Source organism: Rhinatrema bivittatum, chromosome 5 (genome assembly GCF_901001135.1).
Source record: "Rhinatrema bivittatum chromosome 5, aRhiBiv1.1, whole genome shotgun sequence".
Classification (NCBI taxonomy): Eukaryota; Metazoa; Chordata; class Amphibia; order Gymnophiona; family Rhinatrematidae; genus Rhinatrema; species Rhinatrema bivittatum.
The window spans coordinates 170,757,018-170,780,042 of NC_042619.1; the positions used below are offsets into that span (position 1 = coordinate 170,757,018).

Genomic DNA, 23,025 nt, shown 5'->3' on the forward strand with positions numbered 1-23,025 from the left:
ATCTGTGTTCCGTGCCTCTCTCGATTTGATTATTGCAAACGGCTTAGAGAAAGTTCATCTGTGACTGTTGCAGTGAGAAAAATTAGTTTCGGTCAGTGTAGAGATGATTTCCTGAAAAGAGCCGAGAGTGAGATCAGAAGGACTTCGCAATGAGTAAACTTGTTCCTGGATTTTGAAACACTGGATAGAGCACGAGTCGGGCAGTCGCATTCGAGTTCCTGTGCAGCGCGGAACATCAATCTCTTTCCTCAGGCTGGCGGGAGCGCCCTACTGGATGCGGTACGTTTCGCACTGTTTGGAGTACATGCCGAAAGAACGGTGACGGGAGGAGGGGGGGGATAGTGTAAGCAAATGGTTGGAGGCGTCCTTTCCATCGGCAAACCCAGCAATTCTTAAGTTAAACGTGGCAGCGATACCGCTGGTGCGGTGACATCCCCCCGCACGCGCGCTATTCAAGTTTAAGGTTGTCAGCGGGGCTAATCCCAGCGCTAGCCGCCGGCACGCTAAGAGGCGTGGAAGGCCAGGCGTCCTCGCACGGTTTCGCTCCTGGGACTACCCCCCTTCCTCTGCCTTGGCTGCGAGCCTCTGGCAGCTCCAAAGTCACCCACGCCGGGCCCGCCTCCTCCCCCGCAGCCTGCTCATTGGTGGGGTCGAATGCCGCTCCGGAGCAGAGGCCCCGCCCCCGGGCGGCCCGAGGAGAAATAGAGCGCGGCGCGTGCGGCGGGAGTCATCCTGAGCCAGGTGAGGTGGCGCGAGAGCACGGAAGCACGTACGGCCACAAGCGGCGGCGGCGGGATCGAAGGCGGCTCCCATCCTTGGTGCAGGAGACCCGTCGTTCCCTCTCCGTCTCTCCTCCTTTCGTAGCCCGCGCGTGCGCTCCTCCTTGATGGCTACCACGGTGCTGACGATGAGCGCCAGGCTGGGGCCGGTGCAGCTCCAGCGCCTGCAGGACGAGCCCGTGTTCGCGCAGCTGAAGCCGGTGCTGGGGGGCGGAGGCGGGCTCCCCGGAAGGCTGCTGCAGGAGACCCCGCTGCCTCTCTATGGGCAGGAGCTGAAGAGCCCTGGGGAGAGGATCCTGGCGGATGACAACTTGCTGCAGGTAAGAGCGGGCAGGGCGGTGGCGGCGCTTGGTGTCCTTTGCAGTCGGTCGATCGCTGCGTGCGATCTGAAATTAGGACTGTTGCTGGGTAGCCGGAGATCAGATGCGAGCAAAGTGTGTGTCGAACATGTTCAGAAATTTAAAAATGATCGTATGGGACTGAAGCTTGTCTTATTACCCCCGTGGTAAATTCATTTAACTTTTTTTGGGTTAGCTCATAAGGACGCGCTTTACGTTTGAATGACCCAAAGCCTGAGTATTATTCAGTAGCCCGGCCCGATGTCTCTGACCTGGAGCGCAAGGCCAGGATCGGCTCACACCTACGGTGGGCTGCAAGGAAGTTACTGCGGGGAAAGAGAAGGGGGCATCGAGGCCTGCGGAGAAGGGCGGCTTGCGGGGGCAGTGCTGAAAGCTGCAGCTGGCTTGTCATATTATACATCTCTTTCTTTGCGTTCCGCTTGCCCGGCAGGATCGGAGCAACTGGCTGCCCCCCTCTCCCACGCAGAGAGCTCCGGGCAGCATGGCCCAGGGAACTCCCTGCAAAGAGATCCACATGCAAACAACAGCTGGAAGAGCTAAAAGCAGCCGGGGCTAGCTGCGGACGTGAGCCTGTTACTTCAAGGGCTGTGCTTCACTTCCTTGGAAGCTGCGGTTTTCCGAAATACTACCTACCGGTTATGCCATATGCTTATCCGCGGGGGCTAGAAATGTGACTTGTGGCCAGAGCCAAACCGATCAATAATGTAGCTGTGTTCAGTAATTTTTTTGAAAGCTGCGCTTCTTCTTGGTGTATGTTTGTGTCCTTCTTTTTTTGTTTTTTTTTTTTTAAATGGATTCTTGGAAGCATTTCAGTAACGTTTTAATCGGGCTCAAGTTCACTGGTGATTGGGAGCAAGTTCAGAGAAAAAATTCTCATGTTGAAAATGTGCCTGTAAGTTCTGATATGATCATACTACCGAACCGTTGTAGTCACCGCCAATGCTGTTAATGAGACATAAGTGCTTTTATGCTCACAACACTGAAAAGAGAAACTGTAGCTGGCTTCTAAACCCCCTTTTAAAGGTGGTCATAAACCTGCACAGGCCTAAGTGAGAGATGCTGGAAATAGAAGGGACTTAAGCCTTTATTTTTGGTAACCCTTGTACAGATAGTTTAGGACTGTAGTCTTTCCATTTGCTGGTTCTGTTCTAAGGGTGCTAAAGGGCTCGAGTATGCCTTGAGATTTTTACAGCAGAAGGGGGAATGTAGCATTTGACCACTGGAGAGTACATGATAAATGTTTTGCCGATGACTGTTCTGGTAATGTAGCATGCTGCCTGCAAACACCCACGGGCTCCCTAGCACTGCTACACTAAGGCGCTGAATCCTTGCTATTTAATTAAAGAGCTGTTTTAGGACAGGGATATGAATAGGAGCAAGAAAACTTGGTTACCCTGCTATTAACCAGTTCTGAGCTTCAGTGTGTAAATGCTTGCTTCGCTTTGGGGCAGCTTTCACTCCTGAAGTTGGACAAGACACAACTACTGTCCGGTACTTAACTGTATGAGGACTATGTCTTTTCTGCACCCTTGTGTAGGTTGGACAAGGTATTTTACATTTTAATAGAAATCAAATTGATTTGAAAATGCCAAACATGCTTAAAATGAAGTGCATAAAGTCGACTGGTTTTCAAGAGGTCACGTGTTACTGGAATTATCCTATTGAAGTCTATACTTATGGAAAGTTAGAGTAAGTTGTGACAGGGTTAGACACTTTTTTTTCCGCCCTTAGTTTGCACTCAGTTTTTAAACTGTTGAGCCCCTGGAGCACACTGAACATAACATTCAGTGTCAAATCCCAAGGCCTTCCTATTTCCAGGTTGGGTAAAATAAGCTTCCTTGTGGTGGTATTGAACCAAGGATCTGAACATCATTCTTCCTCCCCCCCCACCTTTGTTAGTATAGAGCCCTGGATTTTCAGAGGCATTTGTTTCTTATACATTGAATGTCATAAACTTGACAATAAACATGTTTGGCTACAGAAACGATTGATTTTTGAGGTATATGCATAAAAATACATTTTACTCACATGAGTAATGAAAATTTAAAAACGTGACTAGAAAACCCAAGAAAAATGAAATGTGCATCCCTGTTGTATTATTCATGTATGCTAGTGTCTGTGCTGTGCTGCTGTTGCAGTGGCATGGTGGATGCTTTCTGCAGTCCCTAATGCACCTGTCACATATAACACCTTTCTGGTTTTCCTTAGTATGCACACTGAACTCACATAGCCCTGGTATGTTTTGAGACAACTCTAGGGAACTGTTAAGAAATAAAATTGGTAGTCCATTTTAATGTTTTCAAATGGTGAAATTATCAACTGTTTTCATGGTCCTAGCCTTGTGACTTTCATATGTGATGTTTGCTGTACCAGTAATTAAGTCATGTGAACTATCTTCTTTTATTTAGACAAGATGTGAAATGGACAAGTATCTGTCACCTCAACCTCCATCAGTCATTGTCCCAGAGCAGAAGAAATACAGACGAGAGAGTGCCTCTGGTATAGACCACTACTTTAATGATGGTGATGGGGTACCTTACAGTATCAACATGAACGTCTTCTTTCCTGATATCAGTCACCTGAGAACTGGCCTCTATAAGCCCCAAGGACCGCCAGTGACTCACATCAAGACTGAGCCAGTCGGCATTTTCAACCAGCAGAGTGAAACCACCACCACATCCCAAGCTCTCCCCGACTTCACAAGTATTTTTAGCTCTCCCCAGACTACGGACGTGAGCAACATTTTCATTAAGCAGGAGCTCCCCTCACCAGAACTTCATCTTTCTGTCAGCCCCCAGCAGGGCCAGTTGTATCAGCTCCTGAGTTCTCCGGATTTAGATCTGCCCAATTCTGCAGCTCAGACAGCAGTAATGGACACGATGAGCAGTGCTTCCATGCCCACGGTGATGGCTGGCTTCAACTCTCACCCTTCAGCTGTTCAGCAGACCGCAGTGAAACCGTTCCAGGGCATCCCTTCGTGCACGTACACCATGCCAAACCAGTTCCTGCAGCAGCAAGAGGCCACGTACTTTCCTCCTTCGCCTCCGAGCTCGGAGCCGGGGAGCCCAGATAGACAAGCAGAGCTTCTCCAGAGCTTGAATCCACCGCCCTCCTATGCTGCCACTATCGCTTCCAAGATGGCGATCCAGAATTCAAATCTGTCGCCGCCAGCCGTGCCAGTTGCTTCACAGACCCTTCAGCCGGTCAGGTACAATCGAAGGAACAACCCTGACTTGGAGAAGAGACGGATCCATTACTGTGATTATCCAGGTAAACTATCTGCCCTCTCTGCACAAAAGGGGAATGGTCCTTAGCCTAGGGGGTTTCTTCTCAGAATATAAAACCAAGAATGTTGCTTGCAATATATAAGGAAGGCCAATACCTACTGCCTGGTATGGTTTTACGCTTCTCATTTTATTTTTCTTGGCTGTTGTGTAATTGGTGCACAACTTTATTAAAATTTAGTTCGCTTACCGTTCCTCCTGTTGTGACAAGGAAAATAATTTCATTGTCAGAAAGCTGATTTTTCTAGAGTAATTCAACTATGAATGTGAAGATGAGCTTTTAAAATCTTTGCTTAGGCCTGCATGGATTGGCAGGAGTGTGTTAGTAACGCTGAATGTATGTCCCATCTCTCCTGAGGTGGATGTATGATTGGCTCGTTAGTTCTAAAGAGCAGATTTAGGGAAATGCATGGTGTTTGTCATTCTGCAGGGCAGCACTTGGCTGCACGTAACTGGATGCAGCTCCTTGTGCTAATATAGGCAGCGTTCTGTCCTCAGCATGTAACATACGGTGTAACTGACTGTGGGGCACAGCCAATGAGGAAAGAAACTTTGCAGTCTGACTGGCACACCAGCTTTGAAACTGTCATGCACATTTTGTCATGTGAAGGCTGCACGCTCAGTAAGCATAAAGGGTCATTAGATTCTTGTGTGAGTGCCCCTAGGAATTTAAAAAGCAATGTGAGCACTGGAGACTGCCTGCTTGTTTTGCACAGCAGAAAAGCATGCACCTGCAGCGTGAGTGTAACTTACCCTTTGACAGGTGTCAATACCATACATTTCCTGCAATCTGTTACCTTACCATTATTTCTATAAACTGGCTTATTTTAGAAATCCCATGGTCTTTCTAAGGCAGCGTAATCAAAAGGGACAGGCTCCACAATCTGACTTTCTTCTGATTAGAATTTAAGAGCCTGTTAGACAAGAAACTAGTCAATAAGGTTGGGCAAAATTTTGTTATAGCTTGCTAATCAGTTAGGTTTTACATTTCAGCATTAACTAGTGGCACTTAAGTTGTTAGAGGTTATGCCTTAAATGAACCACCTGGAAGGGTGGAATAATATCTATAAATATAATTTCCTTGTAGACCAAAGTGTTACAGCACTAAATGTCTCTAAACTTGGACATTTGATCTATAACTCAACATATATAAAGAGCTTTTTCTTTCCATTTCTGTTTTTCAGGCTGCACAAAAGTTTATACAAAGTCCTCACATTTAAAAGCTCACCTGAGAACACATACTGGTATGTACTCTTCGTGTTGACTCTATGTAAATATTGGTGGTGAACTTCCTTTGTTGCTAGACTATTTCTGATCTTCCCGCTGCCTTTTCATTTCATGATAGTGTTTTGCAGTGTGTTACACAGTGTATGGGTTGCACTTGATCACCTGGAACTTCTGCATGAGAATCTAAAACAATCACATCTTTATCTTTGCATCCTCAAAATAAATAAGATCTCTTCTATTCAAAATAGACATGGTATAAATGTATTTCTTTTGTTACTCTTTTTTTTTGTGGGAGGGAATATTTTTATTAATTTTTTTTGCAAGTTTTTAAATCCAGTTTCTGAGCTGCAACAATAGTCTGGTTCACCAAGTAACCAGCTCGTACTATTTGTTCAGCCAGATCTTGGCTGCCCATCTCCATTTCGTGCAATGGAGATGCTCAGAGCAAGCAAATACTGCAGTAAAATAAACCTTGCAGGTACTCCTAACTTGACCCCCCCTGCTGTGGTCTTTGCCATATTGCTAAAATCAAAATAGCCTTCCGATAGGACTGTGGGAGGTAAACTAAACTCTGTGGTGTCTGTTTATAGCTAAACTGTAAGTATTCCTGTTTTTCTGTCTTTGCATTTAAACTACTGTATTAAAAATATTAATATGGGACGAGGGTTGTTTAATTCCTTTTGTAATGTCCATGAGTTTGCTTGATCCAAACTGGTCTGCGGTTGCTTCCAGACCTGACACCCAGACGTGCTGTGGCATATGTCCAGAGCAGTGGAAATGTCAAAATGTCTTTCCATGGCTGGACTGTGAAGGATGAAATTGACAGGGTAAATAATTCTGAAAGTATGATGAAATCCCTTCACGAATCGCTAATGGTGCTATTTCATTCTTGAAGGCTGGTATCTTGAATCTTTTTCTTTAACATTGCAGTACTTCACTAGCAACTATGTGGAAACTCCCTTCCTCTCCTTCATATCACCTGCAACATACCTAGCAGCCAGTGTACTAAGCTGTGAATAGCTTCACAAACTGAATTGTGTTAAAATGGCAAATGTACATAATCACACTTGTGAATTTTAACACTTGCTATCTTAATGTGTGTAATATTGTATTTGCAAAGCTAATAAGCTGAAATTGATTCAGCATTAGCAAAATTTTAGTACAGTGTGGTAGAAGCAAACATTCATTTTTCTTTTTTTTCAAAACTACACTTCCAGGTCATTGGTTCCTTGTAGGAAAAGGCACTGGTCCTGCTTGCTTTAACGGCATAAGGTTAAGCCAAAAATGCCCGTCACACTGTCTCAAAACTACCTTGTGTGCAGAGTGAAACACTTATTCACCCTGACACTATAGGATTCCATGGGGGTGGAAAAATAGCACGTGTGTGTATAAAATTAAAGGTGTTGGGGTGGAGCAGGAGAGGGTGAGAGACTCTAAATGGACACACGTGCAGTGCACAACAGTCTCCTTTTCAGACTGGGTGGGATTCCTCTGAGATCTACAAAGCAAAATAGACTTTTCAGCAGCCCAAAGGTGTGGTTAATCAGGTACCTGGTACAGTGGTGGGCATGGCTGTATCTCTTTTCCCAGGCATAGAAAGGGATGGTGGAAAGGATTTAATAGTTGGGCCAGCAGTGAGAACCATCATTCCCAACCCTCCCAACATCTTTTTGGTACCCAGTGGTACACCATGAAATGCTAAAAGCTATAAAGATACTGCTGGCACAGCAGATGACCAAAATGATTCCAGCACTTTGAACTGTCCTGTATCTCAATTACACCTACAGTCAAGAGAGGGGTTTACTTTAATAAATGGCCATTATAGCAGGAATCTGGAAAATGTGGCCACCGCAATTATCAACCTTAAGTAATAGTCGCAGCAAAAGTGGATGTTCAGACTAGGGGTACTTATAATTTCGGTAAATTGCTTCCTGGTTCCATGCAGGAACAAAGCTTCCATGTTTGCAGTTGCTTGATTACCCCTTAATATCACAGAATTGGGTCAAAGAAACCCCTTTGTACTTCCTCCTGCTGCTGGATGTAGGTGAGCATGGTCTCCAGTGAATATGTGGCAACAGAAGGCTGAATATTGCAGTGCCTGCCAATTCACAAACAGCATAGGGCAGTCAGATTAGATCCCAGTAAACAGTGGGTTTTCAGATTTAAAGGAGGCTATGCAGCTGGGAGGGGAGATGGGGGTCAGCCTAAATTTACTTGAGTTTTGTCAACTCTAAATCTGCCCTGGGGCGAAACATTTCTGCTGCAGGAGGGTCTGCATCTCCTATTATGCACACGAGTAGATGCAATCTTAGAGCCGCTGAGCTGCACTTCAAACGCACATGCATCTCAGACCAAGTGGAAAGGAATGCACCGCCCTTTTAATATAGGTGGCTGTTACTTGTTGCAAATGAGCATGGGATGTGTGTTTTAGTGGTGCCAAGCAATCCCCTCTGCCTCTGGCTGAACCTTTCAGATCAATACTGGCTACAGCCATAGTGGCCCAAAATGGCTCAGAACAGGACTTATTTTTTTTGGGGGGAAAATATGTGGGCAGAAGGCAGGTTACCTAGACTAGACTTCTGTTCCAAGAGGCATGGAGACATCAGAGAGAGGAATAGAATCTGCCTCTCTAGGTAGCTGATAACTAATTGGGGTGGGAGCAGTTACTGCCGTTCCAGGTACCAGAACAGAAGTGGATCTGCTTCTGTTCTCTGAATCTTTTTACACTTTCTGAACAAGTGTTTGAAAACACACCGTGTATCACCTGCATGTCCATTTTTTTTAATTTTTTTTTAACAAATGATATTCGGGGAAAATCTGCTATTCAACTCCTGCTTACCTCTTGGAGGCCAAAAAAGTCACAGGTGAATCCAGCCCAGTTAGGCTTCACCTGACCATTAAAAGTGGTGGTAATTGTAGTCATTCTGTGTTCAACACCTGTCAAAAAGATTTCCCACAGGTTGGAATTTAGGCTTGTGCTTACGGCTATAATAAAATGTGCGAGGACCCAATTGCTGCAAAGCAGGTTGAAACGAACTTTTTAGCAATGAACTCAAATTCTCTTCCTTCATAACTATGGCAGAGAGCTTTTATATCGAGCCATTACTTTGAATGGACTGTTAAATTTATGTAGAATTTGACCAGCTCCAGGCTAAGTGCTCTATGGAAGTGGTTTGCTTTCAATGGCTAAAGCTGAAAGTTTATTGTGCCCTGCTAGGCTAAAGGACAGTGCTCTATGTGGGTTCAGTATCTAGTTGTTAAATTTGATTAGCACACATTTTTGGTTTTCTGCCTTGTCATACCGATACAAAGGACCTTGATGCAGTTTGTGCTCCTATCTATTTATATTAAGATGGTCTTTCTATCAAACTAATAAACTGTAGTTATATATATGTTGGAATGCTGAGGCCCTCATCTGGGAAGTTATCCTGTAAGTCAAATCCTTAAAGCAGAGCTGTGGTACAGTCCCATGCATTTAACTTTTTTTTGTTTTGTTTTTGGGGGTTTTCATACTTGGTGTCTTCAGTGTAGGATTTGGGGGGGGGGGGGGGGGTTCATTTTTCTGAGGCTGGATTAGGACAGTGCGGTGTTCAATCTCTTGTGGATTTTTAAAAAAATATTTGACTTTGCTTTCTGAGTATTAATTGTAGACTTTTACTTTTAAAGCAGTAACTTTATTTGAAAGCAAACATCTGCTGTAACTGTAGTGTTGGGATGCTTTAAGTAACCAGGAACATAAGTAAGGGGAGGAAAGCAGTCAGTAATGGGTTCTCCTGCTTGGGCAACCTTTTGATGTAACTGATTTTTTGGCACCAAGCAAATATTGGATTTAAAGTTTTTTGCTGTGACTTTTTTTTTTAATTTATAATTGCCCAGTGGGGCAACTACATGGAGGAAAAACAAAACTTTTTGTCAGGAAAAACTTGGTTCCTTTTTGATGGCGGGCGGGGCTAAAACACATGCCAGAGTGCTGAATTATTTGACTTGAAACTTTTCTGCTTAAGAAATGTTCTGTTTTTTTCACAATGGATAGTGCTGTTTCCTTGTGCACAGGCAGACCCAGTACGTATGTACAGGGTTTAACTTTTTTTTGGGGGGGGGGGGAGGGGGATGGAAGGGGTAAGAAATGCCAAATCTTTAAAATAGGCAGTTGGTTAATAGTGGCATTTCCTTCAAAGCGCAGTCTAAATTTAAACAGAGTGCTTTTTAACAAAGCTTTGCTCAATGTTCTTTCGAGCACCCTGAGGGTCTGGAAGACCTGCATGTCAGGATAAACCTGTTCCTTAACTGTGGTTGGCTTCTCCCTAATCTTACATTTATTAACAATTCTTCGGAATCTCCTGTGAATAATCCCCCTCCAATCTTTTTTTATATAAATGCCTGAAGGAAAATGTATTTACCATGAGAAGTCAGAACCACGCTCTTTATTACATGGCAGTTTCTTCCTGCTTCTTTTGTATTCCCCCCTCTGTTTGCAACCACCTAGGGATTTGTCGTTCCCCCCTATCTAATTCCACTCCCTCCCCCTTAAGGTACCTGGTCTGGTCAGTTCAGTGACAGTCATGGACCCTGAATCTGGTCACTAGGTGTCACCCTTAAACAGTGACCATAACTCCTGTTTTTACACTTCCTCCCCACTTATCCAGAACTGAGCATTGCCTTTGCAGAGTCTCTAGCAGACCTGGGGATCGAAATAGGAACGTTCTGTGCGGCAGTTTAGTGCTGCCACTGGGGTTGGCAAAACAGACCTTATGCATTCTTGCGATGCGATATCGGGCGCTCAGCGCACCGCTAAATGCACGGACAGGTGTTTGATGCGCTAGACTTGCACCCAGTGCAATATCGGGATCAGTGCATAGCTAATCGCATGCAAATTCCATGTAGATGGGGCTGTAAGTTATTACCCCGCGACAAAAAAAAAAAAAAGTTCCGTGCAGCCAATGCGACAATTGTAACGCAGCAAATTTAACAGCCTGGGAGTTGGTTTCGGCATGCCACACTCAAGGGCTCAACCAAAATAACAAAAATCCTGCTTTCTGTGCTTCTTCCTAATAGTAGTATAGTCACGATACAAAGTAGGAGAAACCCCAGAAAACAGAATCGTGCAAAAAAAATCTTTGGAAAAAAATTCTGGGAGTCCAGGCCGTGTATATTATGCTGGTAGCAGGAGAGAGAGCACACACTCGTATTGAGCGTCCGTTTTCCTAAACCACGTCTCTTGGGTGCCTGATGCCAAGGAGGCGCTAGGTACACAGTTTCCTCTAACTCCTCCTCTTTAACTACGCAGCTCATTAACCTACTGTATCGTGTGCCTGGGAGAGGTGGATGGGCACGCGTTAGGAAAGAGTTTTTGCATGCCAATATTGCATTGGCCTGTTGGTGCTTAAGAGAAGAGAAAATCTTGTCCTGTAAGCGTTTTAGCCTTGGTGCCCTTCTGTGGATAAGTTTAGACTTCACAAATGTATAAGAAAGCAGCTATGCATGTGCAGTGCTAGCCTGTTGGATGTGGGCTGAGATGTTGTACCATTATTTTATTTATTTGCAAATGAAACAGGACAGGTCTGGTATAGATTATGCTCTTGAGGCTAATGGATAGCTTAATGCTTTCAGGAGCATGGAGGTCTTCCTCGGGCTTGTATGAGGAAGGTATGTTGGACCAGAAATGTGAAACTTTAAAAGGTTCATTAGCCTTACTACTTTGGTTCTCGTCTCTTTCGTTTTGGATTAACACAGTAATCTTTCTCGCCTAAAAAGGAAGACAGTGGAAAAGTTGCGTCTTTGACAAGATTATGCAGCACACGGGGAGACTGTTGCCAATTTACATCCATTATACCTGGTTTTAGGGAACATCCCCCTTCCTTAATTTAGCTTTGGAATAAAAAGTAAGCGCCCTGTGTTACACACATCCGAATTGGCATTTGTTATTCAATTTGTGGTGATGTATCAACAGAGGAGCAGCTATAATTTTACAGCCAGTGAATTGCCCAGGGATAGCTGAATCTTTTTTTTAAAAAAAAATCTCCTTCAGGGTTATGTATCTGCCATCTGACAGATAAGGATCTTCTAGAAGGCATGTTTTTAACTAAATACTACAGAGCTTACCCATTGCCTTTTACTTATTATACCTGAGGATTCTTTGTACATATCCCATGCATTCTGTTACGTTTTGGCCTGCAGTGTCTGCACTAAGAGTATCCACCACTTGATTCAGTGAAGGAAATATTTCCTTGTGTTGCTTCTGCTTTTTAACCTCTTGAGTCTCCTACCCTAGCCTCTTCTCAATCTTTCTTTCCATGGGGAAAATGCTTGGTTTATGGTTGGTTGTATTCCCCCTCAGTTTGCAACCACCTAGGATCCCTCTGATGTTGCAGACTGCACACTATTTTAGCCACCCTTCTTTGCACTACCTCTCTTGTCTGTTCTTTGTGGCAGTACAGTTTCCAGTTTTGGACGCATTGCTCAATGAGGTCTTGTCAGTGAGCTATACAGTGGCTTTGCTTCCTCATTTTACTGGGAACAAATCTTCCTATGCATTTTTAACATTCTTGCCTTCTAGGGAGAGGGTAGCTGACCTGGTGGCATATCCTGCTTCTGATACTTCAATACCTAAAAATAAAAAAATCTGTTCCAATTATTGGTGTATTTGGCGGTACAAAGTACTCTTTAACACGCACGCACGCTAATTTGAGTTCTTGAGAGAGACAATTCTGGTTATTTAATTAACAAGGTTTTTGGGTCCACTTCATGTTTCAGAGTAAAATTCTACATTGATCTGGAAAGTTATGTAACTTAAAATTTTTGGAAAATTTGTGCATGCTATTTTGGGCTGAATATAGAAACATTTAAAAAAAAAAAAAAAAAAGCACCCCAAAAACCCTTTTCTTAGTCCCTGTGTGGAATTTGGGGAAGGGAGAGGGAAAACACGGTGAGGAGGAAAGGTGATCTGGCCTTTCATCTGTTACATGATCTGCTGTGTAGCTCACACTTAAAGGTTGAGTTTCTGTAAGTTGATTGTCAACAAGACCATTAGAGGAACGGAGTAGATAACCTTTACGGGTGTTTGAAATGAGTTCTTCCAAAAATTCACCATAGTTGGGGAGGGAGATCAGTATGGCTATGAAAGATCAGGGAGCAGCTTTTTCTATACAAGTCTTGAAGTGCGCCTGCCTCCCCAGGGCATGCAGATTTTATTTGTGAACACTGCCCTTGTGCATACATTTTCAGGGACTTGCAGTAGATTGTAAACAGTAGTAACTGCCTTATTACCTTATACACCTCCCTAATTTCATGATGTATTCTTTCTTCAGTGCCCTGGCATTTCTTTGTAACAACAAATTATGCTATGTTTTGTTTAATTTTAATGTTTGTTTTTTTTTTTGTTCTTTTAAAATTGTATTATGAATGTCTGTACTCTGCTTAGCAGTTTTAATGTTGTAGGCAGATGATATATATTTTTAATAAATAAATGCTTGGGGGCTTAATACTTGAAATACCTTATTTTTCTCTAGTAAAATTCCTGAAATGAAAAGATGGCCTCATAGTAAAAATGGTATATCCAGATCATCATTTAGATTTTTTTTTTGTATTGCAGCATGTTCTTGATTGATGCTGGAGAATGACTAGCATTGTAAGCTGTAAAACCGTGACGGAGGGTTACGCTTCCTTTCCTAGGCACTCAATTTGATAAGCAAACTGTTCTTGGATAAGAGGGGTTTTTTGTTAGATTTTTATCTTTACATTGCGTTTAGGCACTGATCTAGCTAAGTTGTAACGTTTTGCTAGCCATGCAACCTAATCTGTCATAAAACCTGCATCATTCAATGTAGATCTCATGTGTGGCCAAAAAAATTATATTCAGAAAGAAAAGTTGGTTGTGTTAATTTCGTGAGTGCTCTGCACTCCGTCCTTGGTGAAGGATTAGAAACATTTAAGTAATGCCATGCTGTAGCCTCCAAGCATCCTGCTGGAATGCCTTTCCCTGTCCATCTGGGGTATTTATATTTCACGATATGAGGCTGCTCTATAAAAGAACTGCCAGAACAGGCTATAGTTGGAATCGTTTAGAAAAAATTCCTTGGTCTAATTGCTGGTCATTTGGCTATTTGCTAGTGAAAGTTGGTAGCCAAACTTTCTGGGTGCTGGTGAAAGTTTGTTCATATTTAGGTTCTTGTGAAAGAACATCCAGTTGACAAGATGCATTTTTGCTGATTTTTGTGCCAGCATGAAGCCATAGGAATAATAGCTTTTCCTAATTGCTATTGTGCATACCTGCTGCCTCTATCTTTTGCTAAGAAATGGCAAAAGCAGGGATGAAAGAGCATAGGACAAGTCAATGTATTGAGTGAAGTACAGTCTATGTCCTTGGTGACACCGCTAGGAAACATGACGAGCTATTTTTAAGTGGGTGGCGCATTGTCACATGGTCTCGAAAGCAGAAAGTACATCTAGGTTGTGGAAGTTTCTCAACTTCCATGGCACGTGCCAGGAGTGGCCAACCATAAGTCTGCTTTTCAGGGTATCCACGTGAGTTTGCGTTCCATGGAAGCAGTGCAGGCAGATCTCTCATACATATTCATTGTGGATATTCTGAAAAGCCAACCCGTTTGTGGCTCTTGGGGACCAGAGTTGCCTACCCACTGGCATACAGTTTGGAGTCTGTTACTGGCCATTCTCCCTCTTTTTAGGGTGCATCCAAACCTTGCTGTTGGGCAAATAGCATATCAGATTTTTTTTTTTTTTGCATTCATTATAAATGGCTTACGTTTCATGCCTTTTTCGTATGGTATAAAGTAAGCCCTGGAGAGCTCTATTAATTGCCATATAGTGTTCACGGTTTCCTTTTGTGACAAGGAATGGCAGTTGAGACTGAGGGATCAGTGCCATGTTTGCCAGCCTAGGCAAGGACACTGGTTCACTTCCTTCCATTGTTTAAGACTAATTGAGTGGGTTGGCTTTGCTGTGGTTTGCACATATTTATACTATTAGGTCAGAATACCTGACTAAGCAGTAGTCCATTCTGGGGGGAAAAAAAAACAGGTGTGCACACTGTTATATCAAAAACCTCAATGTTGTCTCAGTCCTAAAATACTGGAACATGCCCTGATTTATCAAGTCTTCAAAGGTTGTATAAGAAGGAAGGTAGAACAAGCTAGAGTGTTAAAGGCCTTAGACTTTGTGTAATGCACTTAAATCACATTTTGCCAACTAGTTGGAAGGTGTCTAATCAACGTGCCATTCTGAACCTTTAGCAAAGAAGAAAGTCTGGGGGATTTTTTTTTTTTTTTTGTTGCCTTTAGCAGGTGCGGAATAGGGCTTATTCATTAGAATCCAGGACCATCCGTTTCTTAGAATTTTCCTTGTTTACCTTTCACATACATCTTTCTTAGCTTTCAGAACTGCTTGGCGCTTTTCTTGCCCCCTTTTGTTTTTATATGTTGCGAAGATAAAGCAGGTTGTGCTTACACTCACTTTGTTCAAACAGCATTTGATGAATGTCAATAGTGTTCATGCCTGCATATGCTTCTAGCAACAATATCAATCATTTGGGTTCCCCCTCCCTACCTTGCTTTTTAAATCAGTTGGCTCTTGCCTCCCCCTTCCTAAGCATGCATGGCTCCTGAGACAGGTTTAAGCATTGCACGGTGAAGTGTCACTGCGCAGGAAAACTTTTTAATTTTTTTTTTTTTTTTTTAAATTTCCCATGTGCCTCTTACTACTTTTCCAAGCCTAGGAAGTCTCCTCCTCCTGCTGGCTTAATGCCGGCATTCATTCTAACTGCCCTCTCTATTTACAGGGGAAAGGAGAATTTAAACCTTCCGAGAAACCGAGCCCAATTTTTATAACCATGCAGTGCTTTCAAAGCAGACTTCTGCACATAGATCTGATTGGAAAGCTTAGTAGTGCTACAAAACATGTAGTCGGAGCTGTGTGTTAAGTGATAAAAATCTAGCAAAATATTTCCAGCTGATGCTGGAAGGAAATTCTGTAGGAAGGAGGCTAAGCTGCTAAGATTGATTCTGTTGAAATGCAATTTAAAGGAAGATTATTTATTTATTTTTCCCCAGAACTGGTTGTGTAATGTTTCTGGCTTGGGAAGAAAGGGCTGCTATGTAGTGCTTGGCTGCGAGTCGGTACCAGCTTCCTCCGTGGAGTTTTATTTGAGTAGTGTTGACTTTTTTTTTTTTTTTTTTTTTTTTTTTTTTTTACAAATTGTGCACAGGTTCCTGCCCGAAGTGGAGGAGTAGTTGAGTTCTCCTCTTACAGGAAAAAACTTGTTTCAGCAATCCTATGTACTAACTGGGATTCATTTTTGGGGATGGGGGACAAGAATGATATTCTGTACTTGTGCCGCTGGGGAAAACTCCTCCATTTGCAACTTTGCAACCACTGCGTTCTGTTTAATGAAATTGGAAATAGTGAAGTGGGGTATGAGTGTGTAATTTTTTTTTTTTTTTTTTTCTTTTGGCCTGGCTTAAGCTACATAATACAAATGATAGGCAAAAGGTTTACTGCTGCCTATGAGTAAACAATGGTTCCTACACCCTTATACTGAATAGCAAACAAGTGGAAAAATAACTTTGAGCTTTCCTATCGGGCATTTTTAAACTTTTTTTTTTTTTTTAAACAGGAAATTTGTTCAATTTGGGGAGCAACTTTTAATGAAATAAGTTTTAGAGCAGAGGGCTTCATTTTCTCTTGTTCTTGACTCTGAAAATAGTCTAGTCCACCCTCCTAAGACACATCTCATTTAACTAATCTTCAGCACATACTAATGGCATCTAATCCCATATGCTCAGTATGTCACTTCTCACACGGCTACTGCAAGCTAGCTTTATGGCTTGGAATATAATATAAATGTGCATAGTTTTAAAAACTGTGGGTGGACGTTATAGCAGCTGCTGGCAGAATGACCTAGCATGTTATGGAGAACTAATTTGTTCAAGTGGCTTTCTCAATTGTGTTAATGCTTTTAATGTAAACACACAATACGCTTTATAGACTTTATTTTTTACTCTTAAGTTTAGAGCTCACTCAGTAGCACTGCCATATGGGTTCCTGGATATCTGGCAATTGTTGGGTTTTTTGTTTTTTTAAATTGTATTTTTATGCAATTTCAAAATAATTACAAGAAGCACCTTGCTTAGAAAATGAGGTATGCAGAGAAAAAGAATCTTACAATATCTTAGAAATATACAACCCCATATATTTCCAGAAAAGGGGGGGAAGAGAAAATCGAACGGCCTTTATAATAGGGGTAATTAAAGAAAAAACCACCAGTTACAATATATACGCCAGGTCTATTACAATGGAGAATCTAAAAGCACCAGAGGTTGAGCTGGTTCGAAAAAAACCCATAATTAGCATTATCATACCTAGCCAGGAATTTACAGGGGTAATGAAGTATAAAATGTCCCCCCCTTTAGATTGTACCTCAGACCGCAATGAAAGAAGAATATTTTTTTTCGTCTAGATTGAGTCAGATCAGGGTAAACCCAAATCTTTTGACCATAAAACAATGAACGATATTGAAAAAAGAAACGTAAAACCTTATCTCTATCAGAAGGAGAAGCAAATGTAACTAACAGCGTCCCTCTGTATAATTTCCACTTCTTGAGAATTTTGAAGGAAATCGGTCAAATCCAATGTCGTTCCAGCAGGAGGGTTTTCACCTCTTATTCCCTCAGACTGAAGTTGAGGCAAGAAATAAGCCTTGGTGTTTACAGGCATACATGTATCCGGAATTTTTAAGATTTGGGAAACATTCTTGAACAGTTTAGAAGGCACGAGCTCTTTAATAATTGGAAAATTGAGTACCCTCAAATTTAGAAAACGTAAGGCATTCTCAATGTTCTCAAACTTTTTGGAGTATAATATCAGTCTGAATTAGATGTTGCTGAATTTTTTCCACCACAGTTAAGAGTCTAAACTTGAAATCTTACTCTCCTGGCTAGCCAATATAGTTGAATTCAACTTCAGAGAGTTGTTAGTTTCCAAAACTATAGTTAATGTTGAGGTAGAGGTTTCCAAACTAACCAATGTATTCCAAAGCACATCTAGGGTAATAATAGCTGGTTTAGCTAATTTAGGTTAACCAACCTGGGCATTTATTTCATCGCCATTGGTACGAGGAGACGACGTGCTTGAACCCAAGAGAGACTGCCTCGAATCAGCGGGCATAGAAGAGATCGCTCTAAGGTCCCTTATAGCGGAGACCTTTCCCACTGCCTGTGCCTCCGCTGATATTGCAGATGAAATAGCAGGTCTTTCTTCAGCCTCTCGCTGAACTCCCAGCTCCCTCAGACACCCTCCGAGTTAATCACTGGAACCAAAAGTCCAGACCCCAGAGGGCTCCCAGGCTAAGGGAGATCTCCTCTTCCAGCAGAGGGGGCTTCCACTCTGCGTCCTCTGAAGCGGCCATCGCATCGGGAGCAAAAACTGGAGACGCACCAAAGAACTCCTCAGTCCTCTGAATCTGGCCCAGTAAGGGAGAACTAGAAACATTCTCCCTAAGTCTAGCCTTGCGTTTTGTGTGAGGCATTCTTTTAGCAGGAAAGTGTTTTATAGAAACGCTGAGGAGAGCTTGCTGGCGTTCTTCTCAGTGAGCAGCCATCTTGCTGGTATCTGGCAATTATGAGTCTTATGGCTACATCTACAGGTATCAGGTTCATCAGAGCTTGGCTTTGCCCAGTTTCAGTAGCACTGATCTATTTTTTTTTTTTTTTTACCTAAGGGGAATGTGTGGATGGTGCCAATTTTTATTTCAGCTGTTCTATATGAACGGGATGTTTTAGTAGGGCCTGAATAGTCCTGTGTTGGTTCTGGTTTAACAGTTTTTCACTTTAGGACTGCTATAGACATAGCCTTTATCAAAACATATATGGCCTGGAAATGATTTTGAAACCAAAATATCAGTGAAAGTATAACTTCTGGTGGTATGCCACTCTTCATTTCCTGTTAGTTTTTGCTTTATGGTTTTCTAGGCTTTTTACAGCTGGCCTGCCTCTGTATTCTCCTGCTAGGTCAAGGCAGCATAAGGAAGATTTTAGTAACATTAGGCAGAAGGGGTACAGGAAAACTGACCCAAAATATTTTTACCAAAAATTGTGTTGCTGATACTCTCTCTAGTCTAGATGACTCTAACTCTTCTGGATTGCAATAAGGTCCTGCTCTTAAAACAAGGGAAGTTGTCCATCCCGGAGGCTTCTGTAAATGGGACAATCTTTCTTTCCAGTCTCCTTTGCCCCCCTCTGCTCCTTAGTATCTCCTCATTTCTTTCTTTAGATGGTGAAACAACAATGTGGATAATCTAAAGAGAATGACAGACATTTGCGATCATGTAATGACAAGCTTGGTATGATTAAATGTGTTCACTATCAGGCTAATGCAGTATAGGTGTGTGTTTATACGTGCTTGGACTCTCTTTTTGGACACGCGTCCAAAACCCCTCATGCAGTAAGGGGATTAGTGCATCCAGAATGCTCATCCGAACCAGCCCATAACTAATGGCACTTATCACATGTAAATTCATGTTGATGAGGCTGTTAGCTATTACACCCCCATCTAAAAAAAACCAAAACAAACTGCGCCCGATGTGCACACTTCTACTCAAATTAACACCTGCCCCAGAGCAGGCGGTAATTCTTGAGCTCCAAAAGTAAACAGAAAAGCAGAAAATACTGCATTTCTGTAGTTCCACCGACCTGATGATATGGTGATATCAAGTCAGAGGAACCGAAAAAAGGTCGCTGGTGGTCGGGTTCGGAAAACTGACGCTAGTTAAAATTAAGTCCATTTTCCTAACCCGCTGACAGCAGACCTCTCCTGGGCACCCGCTGCCGAGGAGCTGCTAGGGGCGTGCAGTCTCCACTAGTACTTCCTTTTTTACTGCAGCATCCCATTTAAATACTAAATCGGGTGGGTGAGCGCCTGTTTAACACGTGCCAATATTGCATCGGCCTGTTCGTGTTGAGGTGTAGCTATGGCATGATTCCAGGAAGTCCACAGAGCTGCTGTCTAACCATCCTGTTAGTATAGCAGCTGATTTTCAATGAATAAAAGGTGAGAATAGGAAATGAGCCACACTGAGTAGGAAGAGAAGATGTTTGCAGTAATAACCTCCATTTTTTTTTTCCCACCTTTGTGGGCCTACCTGGACATACTCACAACTGTGGAAGAGTTTCTCCGTTTTCTTCTTGGTTGAATTCCTTGGAATAGTGCTTTTAACATCTCCCTCTTATTGACTGCTCTAAAATCGGTTACAAATCCCCCATTCAAATGGCTTCTTCTCCTGCCAACCTCCACACAGGCAATTGAATTAATGGACTGATGGGGGAGAAAAATTGGCCAACTCTAGGCCATTTTCCAGCTTGTAAATTATATGAAGGTGCTCCAACCAGTAAGTCTGAAATTGGATAGTCTGGTGCTAAATGTGTTGAACTCTTTCTGCTTTGCCATTCCTACCATAATGAGCCTAAGGGAATTCTGCTGCTGGTTGTTAGAAACCTATCTGCTCCAAACCAATTTGTCAAAGGTCTAAGGAGTTTAGGGCATTTCTGGCATGTAGGCTTTCAGACTATTAAGTTGAGTTCAGAGCACCAGCCATTGGTACTGAAACGGTCTATAATATATCAAGTTGTGTACATTTAGTTTTGGGTGAATAAATAAATGTTGCCCTGGCTTGTCATTTTTTGTGGTAGTGAGGAGGGAGCGAGGCAATGGGGATTTGCCTACAAATTATGAAGGGAACTTTGTGGGTGTAGTTTCGAAGGCCTGTACATGGCAAAAATTTTTAGTGCTCCTAGCAAACATGCTGTATATGAGCATAGAGGTTCAGGAACTTGACTTTGACAGTGAGTTAAAATATATTTGTAAATTCCTGGCAAAAAAAGAACTGCTATCATGTGAATTCTTGCAATGTTGTACATTGATAGTACAGTACTGTATGAGATTTTGAAATAACTGGTTTTGTCAGAAACATCTGACTGCAATTATCCATTCCAGCTGTGTCTGTGCCTCCCACACCCTCACTAGGAGTGTGGAATTGGTCTGAAGCTCCTTTTTAATGCAGTTATTTCATTAAGCATTAAAACTGCCCTTGCTACTAGATACAGCACATGTTTAAAGGAGTTAGTCAAGATGCACAAATGTGCTTTAATGGCTGTTAATGTTAAAATTGCAAGTTTGATAGTCTGACCTGAGATTCTAGATAGTAGCGCCAGTTCATGGAAGCTTACTCTTTCGGATAGTAGAAAGACTAGGGCTCACTCCATGAAGTTAGCATGGGGCACATTTAAAACTAATCGGAGAAAGTTCTTTTTAACTCAACGCACAATTACTCTGGAATTTGTTGCCAGAGGATGTGGTTAGTGCAGTTAGTATAGCTGTGTTTAAAAAAGGATTGGATAAGTTATTGGAGGAGAAGTCCATTACCTGCTATTAAGTTCACTTAGAGAATAGCCACTGCCATTAGCAATGGTTACATGGAATAGACTTAGTTTTTGGGTACTTGCCAGGTTCTTATGGCCTGGATTGGCCACTGTTGGAAACAGGATGCTGGGCTTGATGGACCCTTGGTCTGACCCAGTATGGCATTTTCTTATGTTCATATATTTCAAACAATTAGTGGCTGGTCCTTGGGAGGGATTTTCTTAGATAGAAAACCATTACTATGTGAATTCAAATATTTAGTGACTTGTCTTGTGCCTATAGAAGAAAAAATCAAATTTGTGTTCCTCAAACAAAGGAATTGAACTCGTGGTCTGAACATTTGTATAAAATGTTCTTAATCTGTCAAAAGGATCTCCTCTTCCAAAATTAATATTCATGTGCTTTGCATGCACCATATGTGGCCCTTTCAAGGGGATATAAGAGGCAGGCCAGCAGTCCCGTTACCCCCCATGTCATAAACATTCATAGTAGTGTGTGTGTGTAGGTAAGCAGTGGACTGGAACAACTCTCTAGTTTTTCACTACAAACGTTTCTATTTACTAGTAATTGTAAGAGAACCTTGCAGGTGGCAGACTGAATGATCACATTAGTAACATCTCTCGATATTCTGTGGTAGCTTGTGATGAGTTACCTGATTTGGAGGGGAGGCATATTTGAATAGAAACAGTTGATTACATTCTTTATCAAAGTGCTTTTTTAGTATCCATATTAGCAAACCATAGGACAGCACCCATGCCAAAAACCTTTTATGACCATGAAAGGAGTGTAAACAAATCATTCACACACTGAAATCTCAGGTGATTGATCCTGACAGCTAGATGAAGGCAGCGGGGAAACGACTACCAAGTTTTGTTTTGCTTTTGGGTGTGTGTTTTTTTTTTTTTTTTGTGCGGGAGTCAAATGCCAGTAACTGATAGCCTTTCGGATATTAGTTTGATCTAAACTTTTTTTTTTTTTTTCCCCTCCCAGGAGAGAAGCCATACAAGTGCACCTGGGAAGGCTGCGACTGGCGATTTGCGCGCTCGGATGAACTGACTCGCCACTACAGGAAGCACACGGGAGCCAAACCGTTCCAGTGCGCTGTGTGCAACCGCAGCTTCTCCCGTTCCGATCACCTGGCCCTGCACATGAAAAGGCACCAGAACTGAACTGCACAACCCTTCCTCGAGGCCCTCCATCTATGCAAATCTCTCTTACTGCCTCGCAATGGACTTGTGGTCTATGGCAACACACAGATAGCATGTCTTGCTACCACAGTTTTATTTTACTTTATTTTGGACAGTGCCCATAAAATATTTCAGAGGTATATAAAACACAAATGCAGTTGCTCCTCTAAACCACAACATTCTTTGCTTTTAAATGTAAATTGCTTTCAGTAGCAGATTTCATCTCATTTGTGGGTTATTTTCATCTCAACACAAGATGGTAGTGCATTTTATATGCTGGTGTTTTGACCAAAGCACTATTATCTGTTGTGGAAGTGTTTAGTAAATGGAGAGGTCATTGACAAATACACGCGAAGGACAAGTCATAAATCATGTCAAATTTTTTTTTTTACCTGCTTTTTAAAAAGAAGGTAGCTAAGTATGTAGTACTTGATTTTAGTGCTTATTTTCTTTAAATACACAAAGTACTTTAAACTTTCAGTGCATTAGCATTTTATAAATGGCCATGGAACAAAGATACTGTCTTGTTTTTTTTTGTTTAATTTTAAACATCAGTTGCAAACAGAGCTAGCTTTAATGGTGGATTATAAAATTGTATTCCTGTATCAAGAGAAATTACATTTTTTTTTTAACTTTTTGTTTGTTTTTTTTAAAGCTGAGTGATAGCACATACGTGGCACAAGGTTTAGAGCCACGTGTTGGAGCCATTTTACAAGTCAGAAATGACCAAGCTAGCCACAGAAATATATCTTGTTCCTATGAA

The 23,025-nt window shown here is 42.2% G+C and overlaps 1 protein-coding gene across 2 annotated transcripts; it reads left to right on the forward strand.

Moving 5' to 3' along the window:
* The first annotated feature begins 687 nt into the window (after positions 1–687).
* Positions 688–22,765, forward strand: KLF5 (Kruppel like factor 5). Of its 2 annotated transcripts, none has more exons than XM_029603022.1 (4): positions 688–1,099; positions 3,547–4,408; positions 5,607–5,666; positions 22,066–22,765. In XM_029603022.1, the coding sequence occupies exons 1-4, from the start codon at positions 887–889 to the stop codon at positions 22,242–22,244; spliced, it is 1,314 nt and encodes a 437-aa protein (XP_029458882.1). In that variant the 5' UTR covers positions 688–886; the 3' UTR covers positions 22,245–22,765. The 2 variants fall into 2 exon arrangements, with proteins under 2 accessions (XP_029458882.1, XP_029458883.1); XM_029603023.1 differs by lacking the exon at positions 688–1,099 and adding an exon at positions 1,377–2,030.
* The last annotated feature ends 260 nt before the right edge of the window (positions 22,766–23,025 follow it).